The sequence below is a fragment of the Pocillopora damicornis genome, chromosome 9 (genome assembly GCF_964200805.1).
Source record: "Pocillopora damicornis chromosome 9, jaPocDami1.2, whole genome shotgun sequence".
NCBI lineage: Eukaryota > Metazoa > Cnidaria > Anthozoa > Scleractinia > Pocilloporidae > Pocillopora > Pocillopora damicornis.
Genome location: NC_142678.1, coordinates 7592825 through 7610078, shown reverse-complemented (window position 1 = coordinate 7610078; position 17254 = coordinate 7592825). Strand labels below are relative to the sequence as shown.

The 17254-nt window shown below is 40.1% G+C and overlaps 1 protein-coding gene across 2 annotated transcripts in view; it reads right to left on the bottom strand.

The window, feature by feature from the left end:
* The window catches only part of LOC113684571 (uncharacterized), a 46547-nt gene extending 31396 nt beyond the window's left edge, over positions 1 to 15151 (bottom strand). The window contains exons 1-12 of one of the 2 annotated variants that reach the window (XM_089183318.1): positions 14933 to 15151; positions 11384 to 11575; positions 10481 to 10642; positions 9225 to 9797; positions 8344 to 8919; positions 7684 to 8262; positions 6675 to 7247; positions 5498 to 6067; positions 4718 to 5290; positions 2515 to 3081; positions 1300 to 1628; positions 287 to 509 (exon numbers count right to left, since the gene is read on the bottom strand). In XM_089183318.1, the coding sequence (XP_089039444.1) occupies positions 287 to 509; positions 1300 to 1628; positions 2515 to 3081; positions 4718 to 5290; positions 5498 to 6067; positions 6675 to 7247; positions 7684 to 8262; positions 8344 to 8919; positions 9225 to 9797; positions 10481 to 10642; positions 11384 to 11575; positions 14933 to 14999 (4984 nt within the window). In that variant the 5' untranslated portion in view covers positions 15000 to 15151. Of the gene's footprint in view, positions 1 to 286; positions 510 to 1299; positions 1629 to 2514; positions 3082 to 3188; positions 3407 to 4717; positions 5291 to 5497; positions 6068 to 6674; positions 7248 to 7683; positions 8263 to 8343; positions 8920 to 9224; positions 9798 to 10480; positions 10643 to 11383; positions 11576 to 14932 lie in introns of those variants that run through there. The other variant, XM_089183319.1, reaches the window with a different exon arrangement.
* Positions 15152 to 17254: the final 2103 nt, after the last annotated feature.

Below are 17254 nucleotides of genomic sequence, written 5' to 3'. Positions count from 1 at the left end.
ATAATTGTTCTCTAAAAAGGCTGAAAAGGTGGCTATGTTAACGCATCATCAGATTTTGCAGGTCTTATTCCTGATATTGGATAACTGAATTAAGAGAAATGACAATTTCAGAGCCTATGGTTCGCGATCCTCGAGTACTTAATAAGCAGAATCACCAACTCAGCTGCAAAGCTACTAGCTGAAGCGCCATACATATCGTGACCATTGCATTTTGCCGGTAAATAAGGCTAAAGTTTTCACGAAATAATCAAAAGGTTGCTGTACCAAGTACGTATCTTGAACTTACCTCTCGGTGCAGTTATGGTGCTTGCAATGGTTTGAACTTGTCTTGGAAGATCATTGTACGACGCCATGCGGAACATGTCCTGTGGTCTTTGGACGGGAACGTCAGATTCACCTCCCACAGCTATTACGTAGGTGATGACATCACGGTTTTTCATTAGTTGCATTGCGTCCACCAAAGATCCCCCATCAGGTGATTGCCTTCCACCGGTGAGCAATATGGCGACCTTTGATTGGATATAATAGTTGTGGAAAAACCCTAATCTCCAGAGTTCGTTTTTATTTTTGAAAACTATTTATATCGATCTCACGCAATAAGCTAAAAGCTACTACTAGAGTTCATCCCGTTTTCAACTACACCAACCACAGCAGGCATACTTTCTAAACTAAAAACAGAATTGGTTCCTTTTGTGTTTGCTAAAAGATTTACCTCTTAGTGAACCAATTCCATCAACTACACAAACTAAAAAACCTTCGTAAACTACACCAACTACACAAATTACCGCAACTGCACTGAAGTGCGTTACCTGCAGAAACAACAACACAAAAGAACTAGCAACAGCTCCAACAGGAAGTGGTTGGAATGCTGATCTATCAAAGGTTGAACCTAGCTCTTTGTCAAGTTTCCCTGAGTCGTTCACTGAACTGTAACAGTCATATAAGAATTGTTTCAAAATATAGAGTAATTTTCAATTGAGTGTCGAAAATAATCCGAAATTGCATTGGTTTTGCTTTTACTTTTACTTTTACTTCGCTCTGTGATTGGTCCAAAACACTCACGCCACTCTCTCAACCAATCAGATGCAAAACTAAAACCAATCACGACTTGGTCACCCGCGTTTTCCCGCGCTTTAGACAGTTTGGTTGTTTTAACCTCAAGTTCTCATTGGCTCTTCCAGGTATTTTCCTTTCTTCTAATTGGCCTTTGTGATAACCTTGGTTTTGGTTTTACGACACTCAACCGAAAAACGATCTAAATTAAAAACTAACCCTATGAACAGACGGTCAAAAACTAACCCTATGAACAGATGGTCGGGAGTTTTGGAACAAGGTTGCAGCAGCGTTAAAAGCTCGGTCAATCCTCCGCGTTCCACTCATCTGTGGGGTTCGGTCGATGACTGAATTGAAGCCGGTAATTTCCGTATAGCCATCAAAGGGCAAGATGGGTCGGGCTTCAGTGCTGAAGATAATAACAGAACCTCGGGACTTCCCCGGCGTGATATTTAGGTACCTTGCGATAAGCTTGATGAACTCTTTTTCCCTCAAGAATTCATCTGGCGTGACGCTTGACGAAGAGTCCAGCATGAAGATTACGTCAGCCACGAAGTTGTAAGGACCAAGAGCCGCTAGAGGTTGATAAGGTTAACAAAAGGTAATTATGTTATCAAACCTTCCGGTTTATCAATGATTAAAATGTAAAATACTCCCTACATTGTGTTTGCCTTTTTCGGTATTACGTGATAGGGACAATCAAACAAACCAGCGTGAATATGAGAGCGATCCTCGCAGTTATGAAAACTATTTGAACAGCAGTGAAAAGTAGTGTTCATAACTTCACGTTTTTATGATTTTCATATACACAGTCATTTAAAGAAACCAGCGTAAGGGAGGGGGATTGGTTATTTTGATGGAAAGTCTTAGGGTTTTTTTTTTTTTTTTTTTTTTTTTTTTTCAGATCTGAACATTTTCACAAGCCCATTCTTGACATTGTGAAGTGTATGGCAGCCAAAACAGGGAATTTAGTTCTCTTACTGAGGAGATTTCTCCCCACATCATCCCCTCTGAATTGCATATTAAGGTCACGAGAATAAAGGAAATGATTACCAATATGCCTACTGATGCTAGGATGGAAATGGTTATTTATAACAAAATTTTAACTCCTTTAAATAAAACTTCCAATGGTAGGACAAGTTGCCGTTGAAATAATGAAAATGTTTTGTACTATGAGGTTCCGTTCGAGAAATTTTTTAGGAAAATAACAACTGTAATCAAATACGAACAGTATTAATACTTGAATTAATTGGCTCGTATTTGATTAGCGTGTGGCTCAGTACTTCCAATCCTAAACAAACTCAGGACCACATATTTCTTTGTTTAATGTTGGTCTTAGAATTTGTAGTTAAATGTAAACGACATCTATTGACTGATTACTTTATTGACCCTAATTTCGTCGCTTCTTTGCATTAAACACAAGAAGTAAAGAAAGCTTTGGCAACGATAAACGTCACAAACCTGTATCGTGGGCCACATATCTTGACAATGGCACGACATGGCGAGGAAGATCGATAAAATTCCTCACTGGGAACCAATCCGAACCCGCAGTGCCCCTCAAAGGCAATAAAAAGGTTCGCGGAGAGATAGTCACAGCATAAAGTCGAGCCCCAAGATTGTAAAGTTGCTTGAACGACGTGTCTAGAATCGACGCCTGAATCCCCGCTTGTTGATTTCCTGCTGTCAATAGAATGACAACTTTAGGCACCGCCGGTCTCGCTTTTGCCAAAGCAGTTCGCGCTTTGTCGACTGCTCGGTCCATCCTTCGCGGTCCTCCGACTTTTGGCGCGTTGTCCAGAGCGTTATAGAACTCTTGAGTCGTGCTTGTGCCACCAAAGTTTGAAATCACGGTCGCAGTGGATCCGTATGTGATTACAGCAACTCTGGTACGGCCTGGCATCTTGTTTAAAAATCGCGACAATTGCTTCACGAATGTCTTTTGATCATTGTAATGTTGTGATGTCACTGATGCAGACGAATCAATGAGATAAACGACTTCCACAGCTAAGCTGAGTGGTCCCAGGAAAGCTAAAAAAATAAGTTAAGATGTCAAAATTGTTTTGGGTAATACAAATTAAATCTAAGCACCCCATAGGAAGGGCAAAATATGGCCAACGTTGTTCGTGTGTCTTTACCTATTAGAAATATTACACAATTCAAAACATTTGGCATATCGATGTTTCGTTTGCACCCGCGCCAACTCCTTGCCTTGGGAAACTGGTGGGGAATCGATTAAGTACAGTCAATTCAAGACACTTTGAGACGTCTATTCGAGACAACAACGCGGAAAATGTGTTCAGATGAACGCTCACAATTTCGAAATCTCGAGAGGCAAAATCATTCAAGAACACCCAGAACGTGTCAAATGACACATCTGGAATCTTTTCGAAAATTTGAGAGTTCACACATAATACCGATTCTCTCGGTGGGACCCTGACAAATTTGTCATGATGAAAATTCTGTGGTGTTGCGATAAAAGATCATGTCGGAGAGGATTTTAATCCTAAAGTTTAGTACCTATGTAATAAAAAGTTATCGGTACACAAAATTGAGAATGTCGCCAAGTAAAAGTTCATATGATGCATTCGACTGTAAAGATCGCAAAACTCTCGGGTCCACGTATAACTTGAATCACTCTTTGTGTATCTCCGAAATTTTTAAATTAGAATTTACTTGTTGTAAACATTCTCTTTAGATTTTGATTGCCCTTTATCTTCGTTCATCGTTATCTTATAATCTACGCAGTTCAAAAGAGCGATGACATTTTTACAAAACGTCATACGTGTCAAGAGATTCAATTTGTGCCTGATCCAAAAATCCTTAAAATTCAAGCCCTCCAGGAAATATATTTTAAAAGAACATACAGAAGTACGGTTTTAATCTAAAAGGATAAAATTCTAGCTGTCGAAAGATCATCAAAACGGGATATCTCAAAAACAGACATTGACAGAAATCAACTCCGGAAAGGAAATACCTGACGTTGACAGAGATGAAAGGGCGACGTAACGACTAATTTAAGTTCTTACAGGTAAATGGGGGAAATTATGTAATAAGTAATATGACAGAAAAAAAAGTAAAGACGAAAGAAAATAGATCAAAGGACAAAAAAAAAAAAACAAAACAAAACAAAACAAAGAAAGCAAACTTTACATTATGTGCTCGAATATATAATTTACATTTCATATAACGTCTAAGTAGATTAGAAATGGTGTCCTAATAAGAGTCCTGTTACATAAATGGGGTTTCCAAAACTGGATATCGTACCAATTCTTTTCGAAACTTTCCCCCTCCCCTCCCCTCTAGCTCTGTCTCCGGAATTTTAAAAATCGAGGACGGATTTTTTTGAGTCTTGGACTGAGTTAGCAGCTTACAAAAATGATAGTGATATATATAATAGTTATATTAACGGTGACGTCCAGGAGCTCATCACTTGACATCAAGTGATGAACTCCTGTGACGGCGGAATAGCAGTGATAATGATACATAGAGAAAAGAAATAATAAGGATGCTTGTTAATAGAATAATAGATAAATTAAGATAAATAGATGAATAAATAGATGAATAAATAGATAGATAGACAGAAATAATGAAAGAAAGAAAGAACTAAAAGGGAAAGAAAAAGAGAAAGAAAGAATAATACAAAAACTGCTGAGTGAAAGCATACCCGAAGAAAAAGGTATGTGCCTCGCCAGATATGGTGCCGTCTTCGAATCCAAGTCTGCAAAACTTGCAAACTCGAAAACATCGCCAGGAAGATCAACAGCCGCATGAAGTTCCCTCAGTGCTGGTTCTGATCCAATGCGGAAAATGAAAGTCCTAATCCCTTGTAGGTGGAGCGGTCGAACTGAATCTCTTAACGAGCCTGATTCACCCGACTGTTTTCCCGCCATAAACAACAGCACGATCTTGGGGACGTTTTCCCGGGCGTCTACGAAAATACGCTGCATGACCATTGTTAGGGCCCTGTCGACATTTCGGGGTCCTCCGAGGTATGGCGTCTTGGCAAGCTCGGAATAAAAGCGCTCAATGGTCCTGGAACTGTCGAAGCGAAGGACGGGCATTGCTCGACTACCGTACACTACGAGCGCCACCCGAGACAGCCCGGGCTGGATGTTTAAGTACTGTGCAAGAGACTTCACGAAGTCCTTCTGTGTTTGGTACTCGCGATAAGGAACACTTGAAGAACAATCAATGATGAATACGATGTCTGCGTTCAAGGAAGATGTCCCTGTTATGACTGAAAGAGAACGATGATGTCACAGGTGAGGAATTTCAGTCTCGATCGGAAACGAACGTCCTAGTATTGATATTCCTTGTTAAGCCATATTTAATTGTCTAGGAAGTCCACTTACTTCGTACAATGAGTAAAGAAAACATTTCAAGAAAGAATTGCTGATTTAACTCTTTTGCCAACTGATAATGATACCATAACCACATTACTTACCCGAGGTATTAGCCACGTATGTACCCACTGGCCTGACAAATCCATAAAGTCCTGGAAACGAACTTGCAAAGAACATGTCTGTCGGTCTTATCGTAACTTTTTGCAGTTCTCTGACGTCCATTCGTCCAATAGCCGTAACGTAGACCCAGGCTCCCAGCTGACGAAGAGGCCGAGAAGCTTCTCCTATAGGAATGGTCCCCGGTGCCGTGCTTTGATCGCCCGCTGTTATGAGAACGACCGCCTTCGGCAGAGTCGATCGAGACCTTAAGAGTAAAGCAGCCGCAGTATCGAGAGCACGGTCAATCTGTCGCACACCTCCCATACTTGGAGCGTCATTCAAGCGCCGAATAAACTCTGAATTGGATCTGTAGCCTCCAAGGGGGAATACGACTGAGGCATTACCTCCATACGTTACCACACCAGCTACAGTTTCGCCTTGGAACACACCAAGGTGCATTGCTATCCTTTGGACAAACCATTTCTCGATGCTGTAGTCCCTGGAATTGATGCCTGACGAGGAATCTATCAGGAATATGATGTCCAACAGGAATTTGGAGCCTCCATAGAGATCTAAAAAAGAAAGTAATTGAGTTTTAAAAAAGTAAACACTCTGAATATTTTATAAGTTCGTAAAAGGCTTTGGTCATCCCTAAAAATAAAACATATACTTACATGTTTTTTTTACATGCAACTAAATACGTTTTTCCAAAGCGCATTTTGAAAAGAAAAAAACTTTCCTGATACAAAGAACTCCTTGATTTGAAAGTTTTAGAGGTGGCCCAAGTGGCAAAAATTCCTAAAAGTCAACAAAAGTAGGAAAAACGGGAAGTTTGAGAACGCACTTTAAAGTCAACTGTGATCTTTCACCACACTGACGCACGGCAGAGTGGAATCTATTTCACGTGGTCGATCGAGTATAAGTCGAATGATTATACCATTAAACTATCGGCCGACCTTGGCCAATCAGACACTAACATATCGATCACTGAAATATCACGCAATATTTTGAGGGAAATATTGAACAAGGCTACCTCAAGAGCACATCATTCTTATATCCACCTCACGAAATAAAATTTTTCTAATTACGAGTAAAAATAGATGCGTGATTACAGGCTACTGGATCCACTAGTGAAAATTTTTGTATTTCATCCTAAAGGTATTTATTGAGTATACTTACAATTATCAGCTGTTATATAGCCAGCCAAAGACCCGATATTCGCTGGTAAATCGCGGTAAGAAACAACTGAAAAGGCATCCCGCGGTTCCACAACCACTGGACGTAGCCAACCGACATACGGGTTCTCACTAACGGATAGCACGTACAACCAGATCCCGCGCTTCAATAAAGGACTAGCAGCGGCTTCTAGAGCCCTGGTATCCCGTATGTCTCTCGGTCTCCACGGGGTAACGAGGATGACCAGCCAGGGGTAAGACCTACGCGCGCCAGTAAACATAGTCGCCGCTGTCCTTAAGGCGCTGGTGATCGAAGAACTGCCGCCCAAATATGACGCATCGGTTACCAGAGTTCTGAATTCGGCATGTGTGTTATAGCCGTCAAAGTTGAAGTTCACTATAGGAGAATCTCCTACTGTGATCAACGATCCCCGAGATTTTCCTGGTGAAATGTTCAAGTACTCTGACAATATTCTGACAAATCGTTGAGCTCTAGTGTATTGGAAGGGTGTTACTGCGGAGGAAGAGTCCAGGATGAAGGCGATATCAGCGGCAAACGTTGGCGCCTCTGGGGCTCCTGTGGAATAAAAATTCAGATCAAACACACTAGATAGGATGAATAAACTATGAACACGCCTAGGCAGAAATATGACTCGTAAAACGGGCGATTTTTCAAGCCCTCGATAAACAAAATGAATAGGAGAGGGGGTAAGACGAAAACTCATTCCCATTCCTCGACGGGTTTCGCCGCCAAAGCCTTTAATAAATACAGCCATAGGAGACGAGACGAAAATCATTCCTATTCCTCCACCGACCAACCCTTAATAAATACAGCCAGCTGTATAATGTGGAGAGACAAACACAAAATAAAGACAACTGATATCAGACAAAGCATAGTCATAATCGCATGGAAAGAGGAATTAGCTTGAATAAGCGCGTGAAGCAAGACATTTTGAGTCTTCTTTATTTTCTTCTAATCGGTGTAAAACAAGGTTAGCTCAAGTATAACTTACGCCACGTTGCCATGATACGTGAGGCCATGAAAGAGGCGCGTGGAAGTAGATTGATAAACGATGGAACGGACATGGCGTCCTCAGGTCTTTGAACTGCCTGCCAAAAGTCACGAACAGTATATCCTCCTGTAAGAATAGCAACAACAAAGACTCTGCCACCATATGTTCGAATCTGCTGCGAGGTCTCTCTCAGGGAGCGCATATCAGCCACCTGCGATTGCCTTCCAGTTGTCAAGAGAATGACGTATTTGGGTACAGATGAACGAGATCTTATACGCAGAAGCTCCGCTGCAGCCTCAAATGCTCTGTCAATGCGGCGGGCACCTTGGAGATGAGATGCGCTGTTGACAGCTGTGTCGAACGCCTCACGGTCTTCGTAACCATCAAATGTGATTTGCAGTGAGGGACGGTCGCTGAATGCATACAGAGCAGCGCGGCTTCTGTTATTGGCGAGATTCAGGAGGCGTGCCATCAGCTTTACATAGTTCTTTTCTAGTATGTAGTTCTCCTTTGTCACGAACCTTGATGAGTCCATGAGAAATATTATATCTGAACGAAAGTCTGCTGGTTCATACTTAACTAATAACAAGAAAGGAAAAAATAAATGTTATTCTGAGAGAAATTTAAAGGTTCCATACTGATGAAAGACACTTCACTTACAGGCATTCGAAGTATGTCTCAGAGTTCTCGCGATACGCGACTGCCATGGTTCCAAATCGTGGAAAGAGGCTACTTGAAAAATGTCTCTGGGTTTGCGAACCATTTGCGTGAATACTGATGGTGTAAACTGGGAGCCAATACCTATCACGTACAAATGTGCGTCGATACTGCGCAATCTCATCACAACAGAAGACATAGTATCAGCTCCAGGTCCCGAGTAGTAATTACCCGCGGTCAAGAGAATAACAATTCTTAGACCCTCTCGTCCGGTGTCCTGGAACATTTTCGTAGCGTAATTGAGCGCTTGGTCGATTCTCCGCGAGCCACCGCGTAATCGAGCGTCATTGATTTTAAGACTGAAGTCTGCTGTACTGCCATAATCGGAGAAGCCTATGACGGTAAATGAAGCTCTGTCATAAGTGACCAACGCGCCACGTGGCCCAAGTGGGGATATAATGAAGTAACGAGCCAAACGACGGACGAACTGTTGCTGCAAAATCAACTGTTCCCTGGATACGCCCACGGAAGAGTCCATCAAGAAGATAATGTCAGCATCAGGGTGGATTGGTTCTGTCACTTTGTGGGAAAAGGAACAAAAGATTGAAGCGTGAGAATGACACGAACAATTTATTGTATACCTATCCATAAAAAAGCTTTAGCTAGCTTAAATGGAGAAAACAATCTGATGTTTTACTACTTAATCTATAGTTTCTGTCTTAAGTAGAAATTCAGGGCTATCAGATAAAGGAAATTCAGTTTTGAACTTAGCACCAAAAGGGAAAACTGTTACAGCGATCGAAAGCTTTGATCAATTTAAACGAAACTATGAGGAGACCTCATATCTTGAAAATTGTCATAACCATAGATTTGATTTCTCTTACCAGCCGCTTCGCAAAGACTATTGGTGTAATTCCCCACTTTGGTAACCAAATCATCAAACTTCATCACTCTTATCACATCTTCATCTCGTTCTACCGTCAACCGCAATTCGCGCACATTAATTCTCTTTCCAATACCGAAAGCGATCACACGCACTCCTTGCTGCCTTAAAGGCGCGGACGCATCTCTCAGGTTTAACGTGCTCTCAGGCTTCGATTGCTCGCCATCAGTCAACAACATTGCCACCTTTGGTACATCTTTCCGCGCGCGTGAGAAAAGTTTCGATGACGCCAGTTCGAGAGCCTTGTTGATGTAAGTAAGACCTCTTTCGTGGGGAAGCTCGTCGACCTTCCTTTTAAACTCTTCTATGGTGCGGGAGTCGTTGAAGTACGCTTTGACTGAGGCTTTTGTGCTGTATAAGATGATACCTGCCCGACTACCATTCGTCGAAATGCCAAGTCTTCCAGCAATGCCCTTCACAAACGCTTTGATTTTTCCGTAGTTCCTTCTGGAAATACTCCCGGACGAATCAATGATGAAGGCGACGTCCACTATGGCACTACAAGATTTTCTTTCTGCGAAAATAAGGCAAAATACACTTTTTGGACGAGATTTACCATTCCCATACTTATATAGACTACAAGTACTGAACTGATCTTTGCGGAAATAAGAGGAATTGCAGAAAAAAGGCCTGTAAAACTAGTTTCGTTACTTATACATCATGCACAAGTCAAAACAATTTTATGTAATTTAATTGTGATATCAAGAGTAGTTGAATATACTTCGCATAGTAAAGCCTATGTTAAAATCTGAATTAAGTGGAAGCCATATAAAGAAAACGCCTTATGTCAATCAGGCATTGGTCCCAACACCCAGATAGTGCCTCCCCTGTAAGTTCAAGGTTGAGGGAATCGAAGCGGACGCCAGAGCTAAGCGGTTTGTTCAAATGGTACCCACAATAAGCGAAGAGGTTTCTAAGAAAATTTAGTTTGTTTCATTTAAAAGGATAACATTTTGGAGAAGCATCGTTTCCATTCCACTCCTCGTTTTGGAGATGAGAACCTTTATCGTAAGTTTGATAAGTTTCACCTTATTTAAGGTTTGGTTAGGAAGTAACTTTGAATTTGTAATATCACGCACAGTTAGGCAATCCTCGAAAAAGGCAAAGAGAATCATAACTGTCTTATCGCGTATTCCTCTATCATTCTTTAACACTAGGGTTCCTGATCATTAAAAATAATAGAAATTCATTACTAACCAGCTGGTTCTTTAGTTGGGACTACGACGGGTTGAACACAGATCATTCTGCAACCATCAGAGCAGCACTCCTTCCCGCTAACACATTCATCTCTTTTTAGACACTGATTTGGCTCGTTAGGACACGGATTAGGCCTCGGTAAAACCGGGCACACACTGTTACCTGTTACATGAAGAATTTTTAGAGTTAATACGTGCACAGATCAATAAAGTTGTGGCCTTGTGAGTAATTCATTTGGAATTTTAATTAACAAGCATGGTTCCCTTATGGGAAGTAAGATTTTCCAAGTTCGACGTTCGTGACAAAAATAAAAACATCTTGATTATGGCATCTGCGGCGACTTGGCTCAGATTTGACATTTTGCTTGATCTAGCTTATAGGTTATTCATACAGAGTTCTTTCTATCCAAAGTGTTTCAAATAGCGTTGTTCGTAAGTATAGGTGATAACATGATTTCGACTGCACGCAAGGCGAGTGCAATCTGAAGTCTTTGAAAAATTTACAAGTGCATCTAATTACACCAAGTTGCATGAGAATTCATTCGATTACTTTTTAATTTTAATAAAAAGAAACATTACAGAATGTCAAGAAAGACGAACGTTTGACGGTACGCACGCTATTTGTAATTTGCATTCGTGTTACATGAAAAATGCACTCGTTATCAGCCAATCAGAATCGCATAATTTTTTTCATGTACATTATTATCCAATTATATTTTCTCAAACATTTTTTAAGTGATAGATCTGCACTTCTTGTAGGGTATGGGGGAAAACAAGATCCTTCACAAAAATATCTTCAGTATCCCCGCTATGAAAATTTTGAGTGCAGTTACCCAGGTGACATTTTTGCTCAAAGTTGCGTGATCTTCAAAAAGTATCATTTTTAAATTAATGACAGACTTACCACTGATTAAGGCAAGATCACCTGGATTAAAACAAATCTTGCCACAGCCAATCTTGCAACATTTCTGCTTATTATTCTCGGTACAATCTTCGTCATATTTGCATTGGTCAATGGTGTCAGGAGGACATCTCTGGGAAAATTTCCGTGAGAGGTCTGGGCATTGTCCCACTCTCACTCCAGTTGTCTGAAAAACTAAAAGCACAAAGGAAAAAGCAGGCTGTAAGTGTGAACGATTACTTGTGCATTATGAAGTTTGTCCATTAAAAAAAAAATATATATATATATATATATATTGTTACTGTAACAACATAATATAATAACATTGTATACTCTGTAACAATTGCGTGTTAAGGCCCCTGAGGAAGGCAAATGCCGAAACGCGTCGGGTCTTTAATAAAGCGTTGAAAACGGAAGCACATTCTCCATTGTGCAAATTATATATATATATATATATATATATATATATATATATATATATATTCTTTTTTTTAAAATAAAGAAGGTAGATTCTACCCACATTCATTTATAAATATATATGTATATAAATGAATGTGGGTAGAGTCTACCTTCTACCTTGGCATAAAGTGCTCAATGCTGTGGTAGCAGAGCTAAGTATACAAAAGTTAAAGAATTGAAGAGGACGCATCGATTCTCTGTTGACTCTGAGTTTCGCGCCTAAGCGCTGGTCAGACAGAACTTTATTCAATGAAAAACATACCTCCTTCAATACAAATTAGATAAGTAGCTAATTAATTCACTAGTGTGATGATCTAATCTACGTGCGAAATAAAGATTCTATAGAGCTATTGTTGGCGGCTTGTGAAATTTGCTAAGTAAAACTCATTCTCGTGGCGTCATTTAGAAGTTCTGTCTGACGAGTGCTTAGGCGCGAAACTCAGAGTCACAGAGAATCGATGCGTCCTCTTTAATTCTTTGACTTATGCGTGTATATATATATATATATACACACACATATATATTTGATTGGCTAGTTGCACAGCACGAAAGCGTCATGTAACAGGAATCCTTTATGTTGGGGTTTTGTTTTTCGTTGTGTTGTTTAATTATCGCTGAATAACTCAATTTGTAGATGAAACGGAAATCTTTGTGAATTCTGCTAGGCAATTGACTCTTATGTGCCGAACGTCTTCCTCAGTGCATGAAAAGTATTAGTACACCAGATAGCTCGCCAACGAGTCTCCCCTAGCACCGCGATATCCAAAGGTCTCTGGTGCGAGTATACTTGGGGGACTCAAACTTTTTCTTTGTCCCACGCTCGTGGACAAAAAAAAAATTTTTTTCTTTGAACAGATGACCGATCGCAAGAGTTTCTTGGCTTCTTACATACTTTTCAAAGGCTAACGCAAATAGTTGAGAGAATACCAAGAAACTGACCGCAGCCCATTCCTATAAACCAGGAAGCAGTGGGATGTATTTGAAACTTGCGGTTTTTTTGTTTTCGAAGATAATCTTGGATTTGAAACAGCACTAAACAGAATTAGCCAAGGCAACAGAGAAAAATAACGCCAGTATCATGTTCTTAAGTTTGTAGTTCTGATACATTGTAAAATAGCACGCAATACGTTGCAAAGCTTGAGACGACTGATTTTTTTAAATGATAAACAAATGAGGAGCACTGCACGCTACACAATCTGAAATAGTCAGAATTTGTTTCAATTTCCGACACGTTTCGTAAATAGCGCGCGAACTTCATCAGGGAGTTTTTACAAGTAAGGTAAATAATCTTGCTTAGTTACAGATGTTAAATCAAACATTTATTTTCGACCTTTATGCTCAGTATGAATCAAATGGAAAGTATTCGTAAGGTGTGACCAGGGTGTTGTACATGCGTGACATTTTTCGGACGTTACATGTTCACGTTATACGAGTAAGAGACGTTTTGGGGTTCACAGATGAAGAAATCCTCGTTTATGACAGCTCCCTTTTTCCATCTCATTTCCTATCGACCCAACAATTATTTGTATCGTATATTTCAAAAGCAGCTTAAAAGTCGCTGTACGAAACGAGATTTTCCAGGAAAGTAAGATGCCTTTCTCAAACTCCTTGACCAAGACTTAAACACCTCCTTATCATTGCCGTAGAAAAAGTGTGACTCAAATTATTGCTTGCACGCTATCCCCACTTGAGAGGGGGTCGCATAACGATAACACAAACTTACGCAGGACTCCAGCTACCTGCTGACCTGAATCCTCAGCTATGAGGAAAAAATAAAAAACTTGAAGAAAAAAAACGAGATTTGAGTCTATGACAGAAATAAATGAAATATAAACGAGAGTTCAGCAACTTGTCGCAAAGAATTTTCAAGATCGAATGAAGAGTTTGCTAGATCCATGATTTTTCTAGGATGCAATTCGCCACTACTAATAAGCTCGTTTTTTTCACAGGCACGAAAATCACTGTCATTAAAGAGCCGTTCAGTACGGTTACCTCAGGGAACCTCAAAAGCTTTTTTTACAGACAAATTTGGCAGCGTGAGGGCTTTCCAATCTCTGCGTGTCATTTTAGTCATCCTTACAAATAAAGCAGATGAAAGATGAATAAACGAATGTCTTAACACGATACGCTTTGTTTTAATACCCATCACAACTTTACCTTTCGCCCACATAATATTTTAAACTTATTTGAAATTTCCCCTTTCAAACAATGTAACTTGAGAAATACACAGGGTGTTCTAAACAACGCAGTGGAACTGACAGCAAAATAAAGAGTTTCTGTTTTTATATATTTGTTTTTCTATTCGATCAAAGCAGTGGGATATAGAAAGTGTCCTTGTGCTTCATTAATAAGCCTTTTATTTTTGGTTTTGTTTTCGACTGCTATTTAAAACATATAGTGGATCAATTCACTGTTATTCGATACATTAGTGATCAGGCTGAAAAAAATCTACTTAAATTTAATTTTTACTAAAGCTTAGATTTTCTAAAGGATTTTAGAGATCCACAAAAAGTTGCCGTGTTCTTAATTGTGTTATTTTGACCTGTTCAGAGCTTTAGAGATATCAACAGTGATAGTAACTCCCCCCACTCGTGCAGATAAGCTCGGAGAGATAAGTCTTCTTATTTCCCGTTGCTTTTAATCGATATTGCTGTGTAGAATTCAAGATGCAATCTTATCTTTTCGAGATAACACTGTAAATTTGGATTTTCATACAGGAAAAAATCCTATTCACTCTTTAAGGCTAGAAAATTTTTATCTCTGGTCTTAAATTTTTTGTTATGGCGAAGCGCGGAGGTAAGGTCGATCGTAATCTCGGTTTGTTGGTTAATTTTCTTACTGGGAGGTTATATCCTCTGACATCACCGAGATATTAGAGAGGAGGAAATATCACCAATTTCTCTTTGATAGGAATCGTTTGAAAGTGTGAAAAAATAATACACGTTTGTCACTTTGACAGCTAAATTGAAAACCTTGTCTTCAAACACTGCAGTCGATATCTTTAAGAAAACTGATTGCACTAAACTCACAAAAACGTAACGGTCCTAGACTCGCATATAAACTAAGCAAAAACCGCAAGATAGCAGAGCTTACCTCTACAGAATAGGACCAAAAACAGCAACGATCCAAGAGCATCTAATCTTCTCGAACCGTAAACCATTGTCCATAGATTTAATCAAATTCCCTTCGAAAATCCCTTCGCTTCAAAGGTGAGAGTTTCCACCAAAGATAAACATTGACACTAGCAGTCTGACTCGGTGGAGAGCTTTCAACGTAAGGAGTTTGCTCTTCTGAGAGTGTCTCTGGTCGGGTGACGTAAATCACACTTTCACGACGAACCCCTGTTCCAGCGATGAACTTCAGATTCCAATTACGGCACGGAATTTTCGGCAGTTCTGAAGATCATTTACTAAGCCTTCTTGGCTTTTGATAATTGCCAGAGTTTAAATGTGGGGCATGTAGGTGTTGCGGTTTGGTGATAAAATGTAACTAAATACTCAATTGGTAGTCCTAAATTTGCTCTCTTGTGAGATGTCAGTGTTGAGTACTTTGTGTCGTGTCCATGCGTATATCTGCGATTAGGGTTGGCCTTCCGGGATAACAGGATATGTTCGATAAAGCGAAGATTAAACAACAGAAAAACATGAAATACCGCCTTAAAAAAAGACAGGCAATGCCGTGTAGGCGTTGAAACGGTGATCAGGGTAAATCCTAATTACAGCGGCCTTTGGCTCTACTATAGACATCGGCATGATACAAGGTATGTGCGCCGAAATACGTGCCTAACCTGACGGTTTCCTCATCATTTTAATGAAAACGAAGACTTTTCTAGAAGGACACGAATAGTGTTTCTTTTATAATAACACAAAAGGTCGCATGACACCTAACGGGAGTGCCTAAATAGGAAGTTAGCGGATTTGTGATCTCCAACCTTGCAAAAACACAGATGCTGCCAAGAATTTAGCAAAATCAAGAACACGTACCACGCTATCGTTTATGCTCCACGATTTTAACGCCTCGTGGTGGATTAGTCGTAATCTGCTTGTCTTTGCACGCGAATTGAGTAAACATATGCGTGACCACGAAATAGTTACAGCTGTAACGCAGTGCTCACGATGCGTGACGCATGTAATTTTTACGGTCAAGGTCAAGTCAACGAGCGGCTTTTTCCTGATTTCCTGAGTGAAGCAAATCGTTAAAATCAACTACTCAGTAGTTGAAAATCAAATTGAGCAAATAAAAAGAGAATAAAAAACGGTTGATGTTCTCATCACTTTAATAAACTGAGACAGGCGAGACCCCTCACTCTTGTAAGTGAACGCTTCGCGTTGCGCAAACAGTCCCGTGCGCCTTCCACGCTCGCGCGTCTCGCCCTTACCATCACGTTCGTGATTCGCGTATCTCCACTCGCACGCGCACACGTATGTCGTGCGGATTCATCCATTACCTTCATGACATGAAAGGACATTTTTCACTCATGGAAGATCAATCTTACACTTATCACACCAAGACGTGTTTACATTATCATTTGGTGCAGTGATAAGATAATTTTAAAAAATAAATAAATAAATAAATAAAGGGCTTTTGTAACCCTTGTAAATTACTGTGCCCAACCTGACAATCACGTTTCCACTCGTCAGCAGGAAATACGTACAAGAAAAAAACAATTAGCCGAGGGAAGTCTTAGACTAAAAGCAGGCCCAGTGCTCGGTCGGTCGCTGAGGCCTGGAATAAACAGACGGAAAAAACTGACTTCTCTTTGCTTGGTAAACTCCCGCCCTTGTGTAGCTAAATTTCTTCAGAGCACCATTTAGCAAAGATTATCATGCTTTGCTGCATCTCTTGTCCAGGAGCCTTGATATCCTTAGAAGTATATGTTTCTGGTAGAGATCAAAGGCTGAAAAAACATATGACATCCCCCACCCCCAGAGAGGAGAAGTTGATATTCCGCTGATAGAGGTTGATAATCTTGTTACTCCCAGGAGTGATTAACAGGCCATTTCTCTCTGTAATATCCATTCATTGTCCTGCGAACAGGTAATGAGTCTACTCAAAATTATTTAATAAAAGTTGTGATCCTGATCTGACACCACATTCTAGTAACTAAAAAAGTAAGAAATTGTGTAGCAGATAAAGGGGTGAATAAGCGATCCTATCTATGAAGGATATGATCAGTATAGCGTTATGTTCTGTCGAGAAGAAAAAAAATAAGGCCCCATACACAGAATAGGAGCGTTCAAATCGGAAAAGGGAGGACTTGTAAGGGAATTTCCTGCCTTGCAAATACATAGATATTGACGATAATTTGACACCTTTATGTTTCCCGATGTAACGAAACCAATCTAAGACACCTAAACACCTGGATGAACTTTTTTCTTTACTTTGAAACAGCAATTATTTCGTTTTGATCTCCTT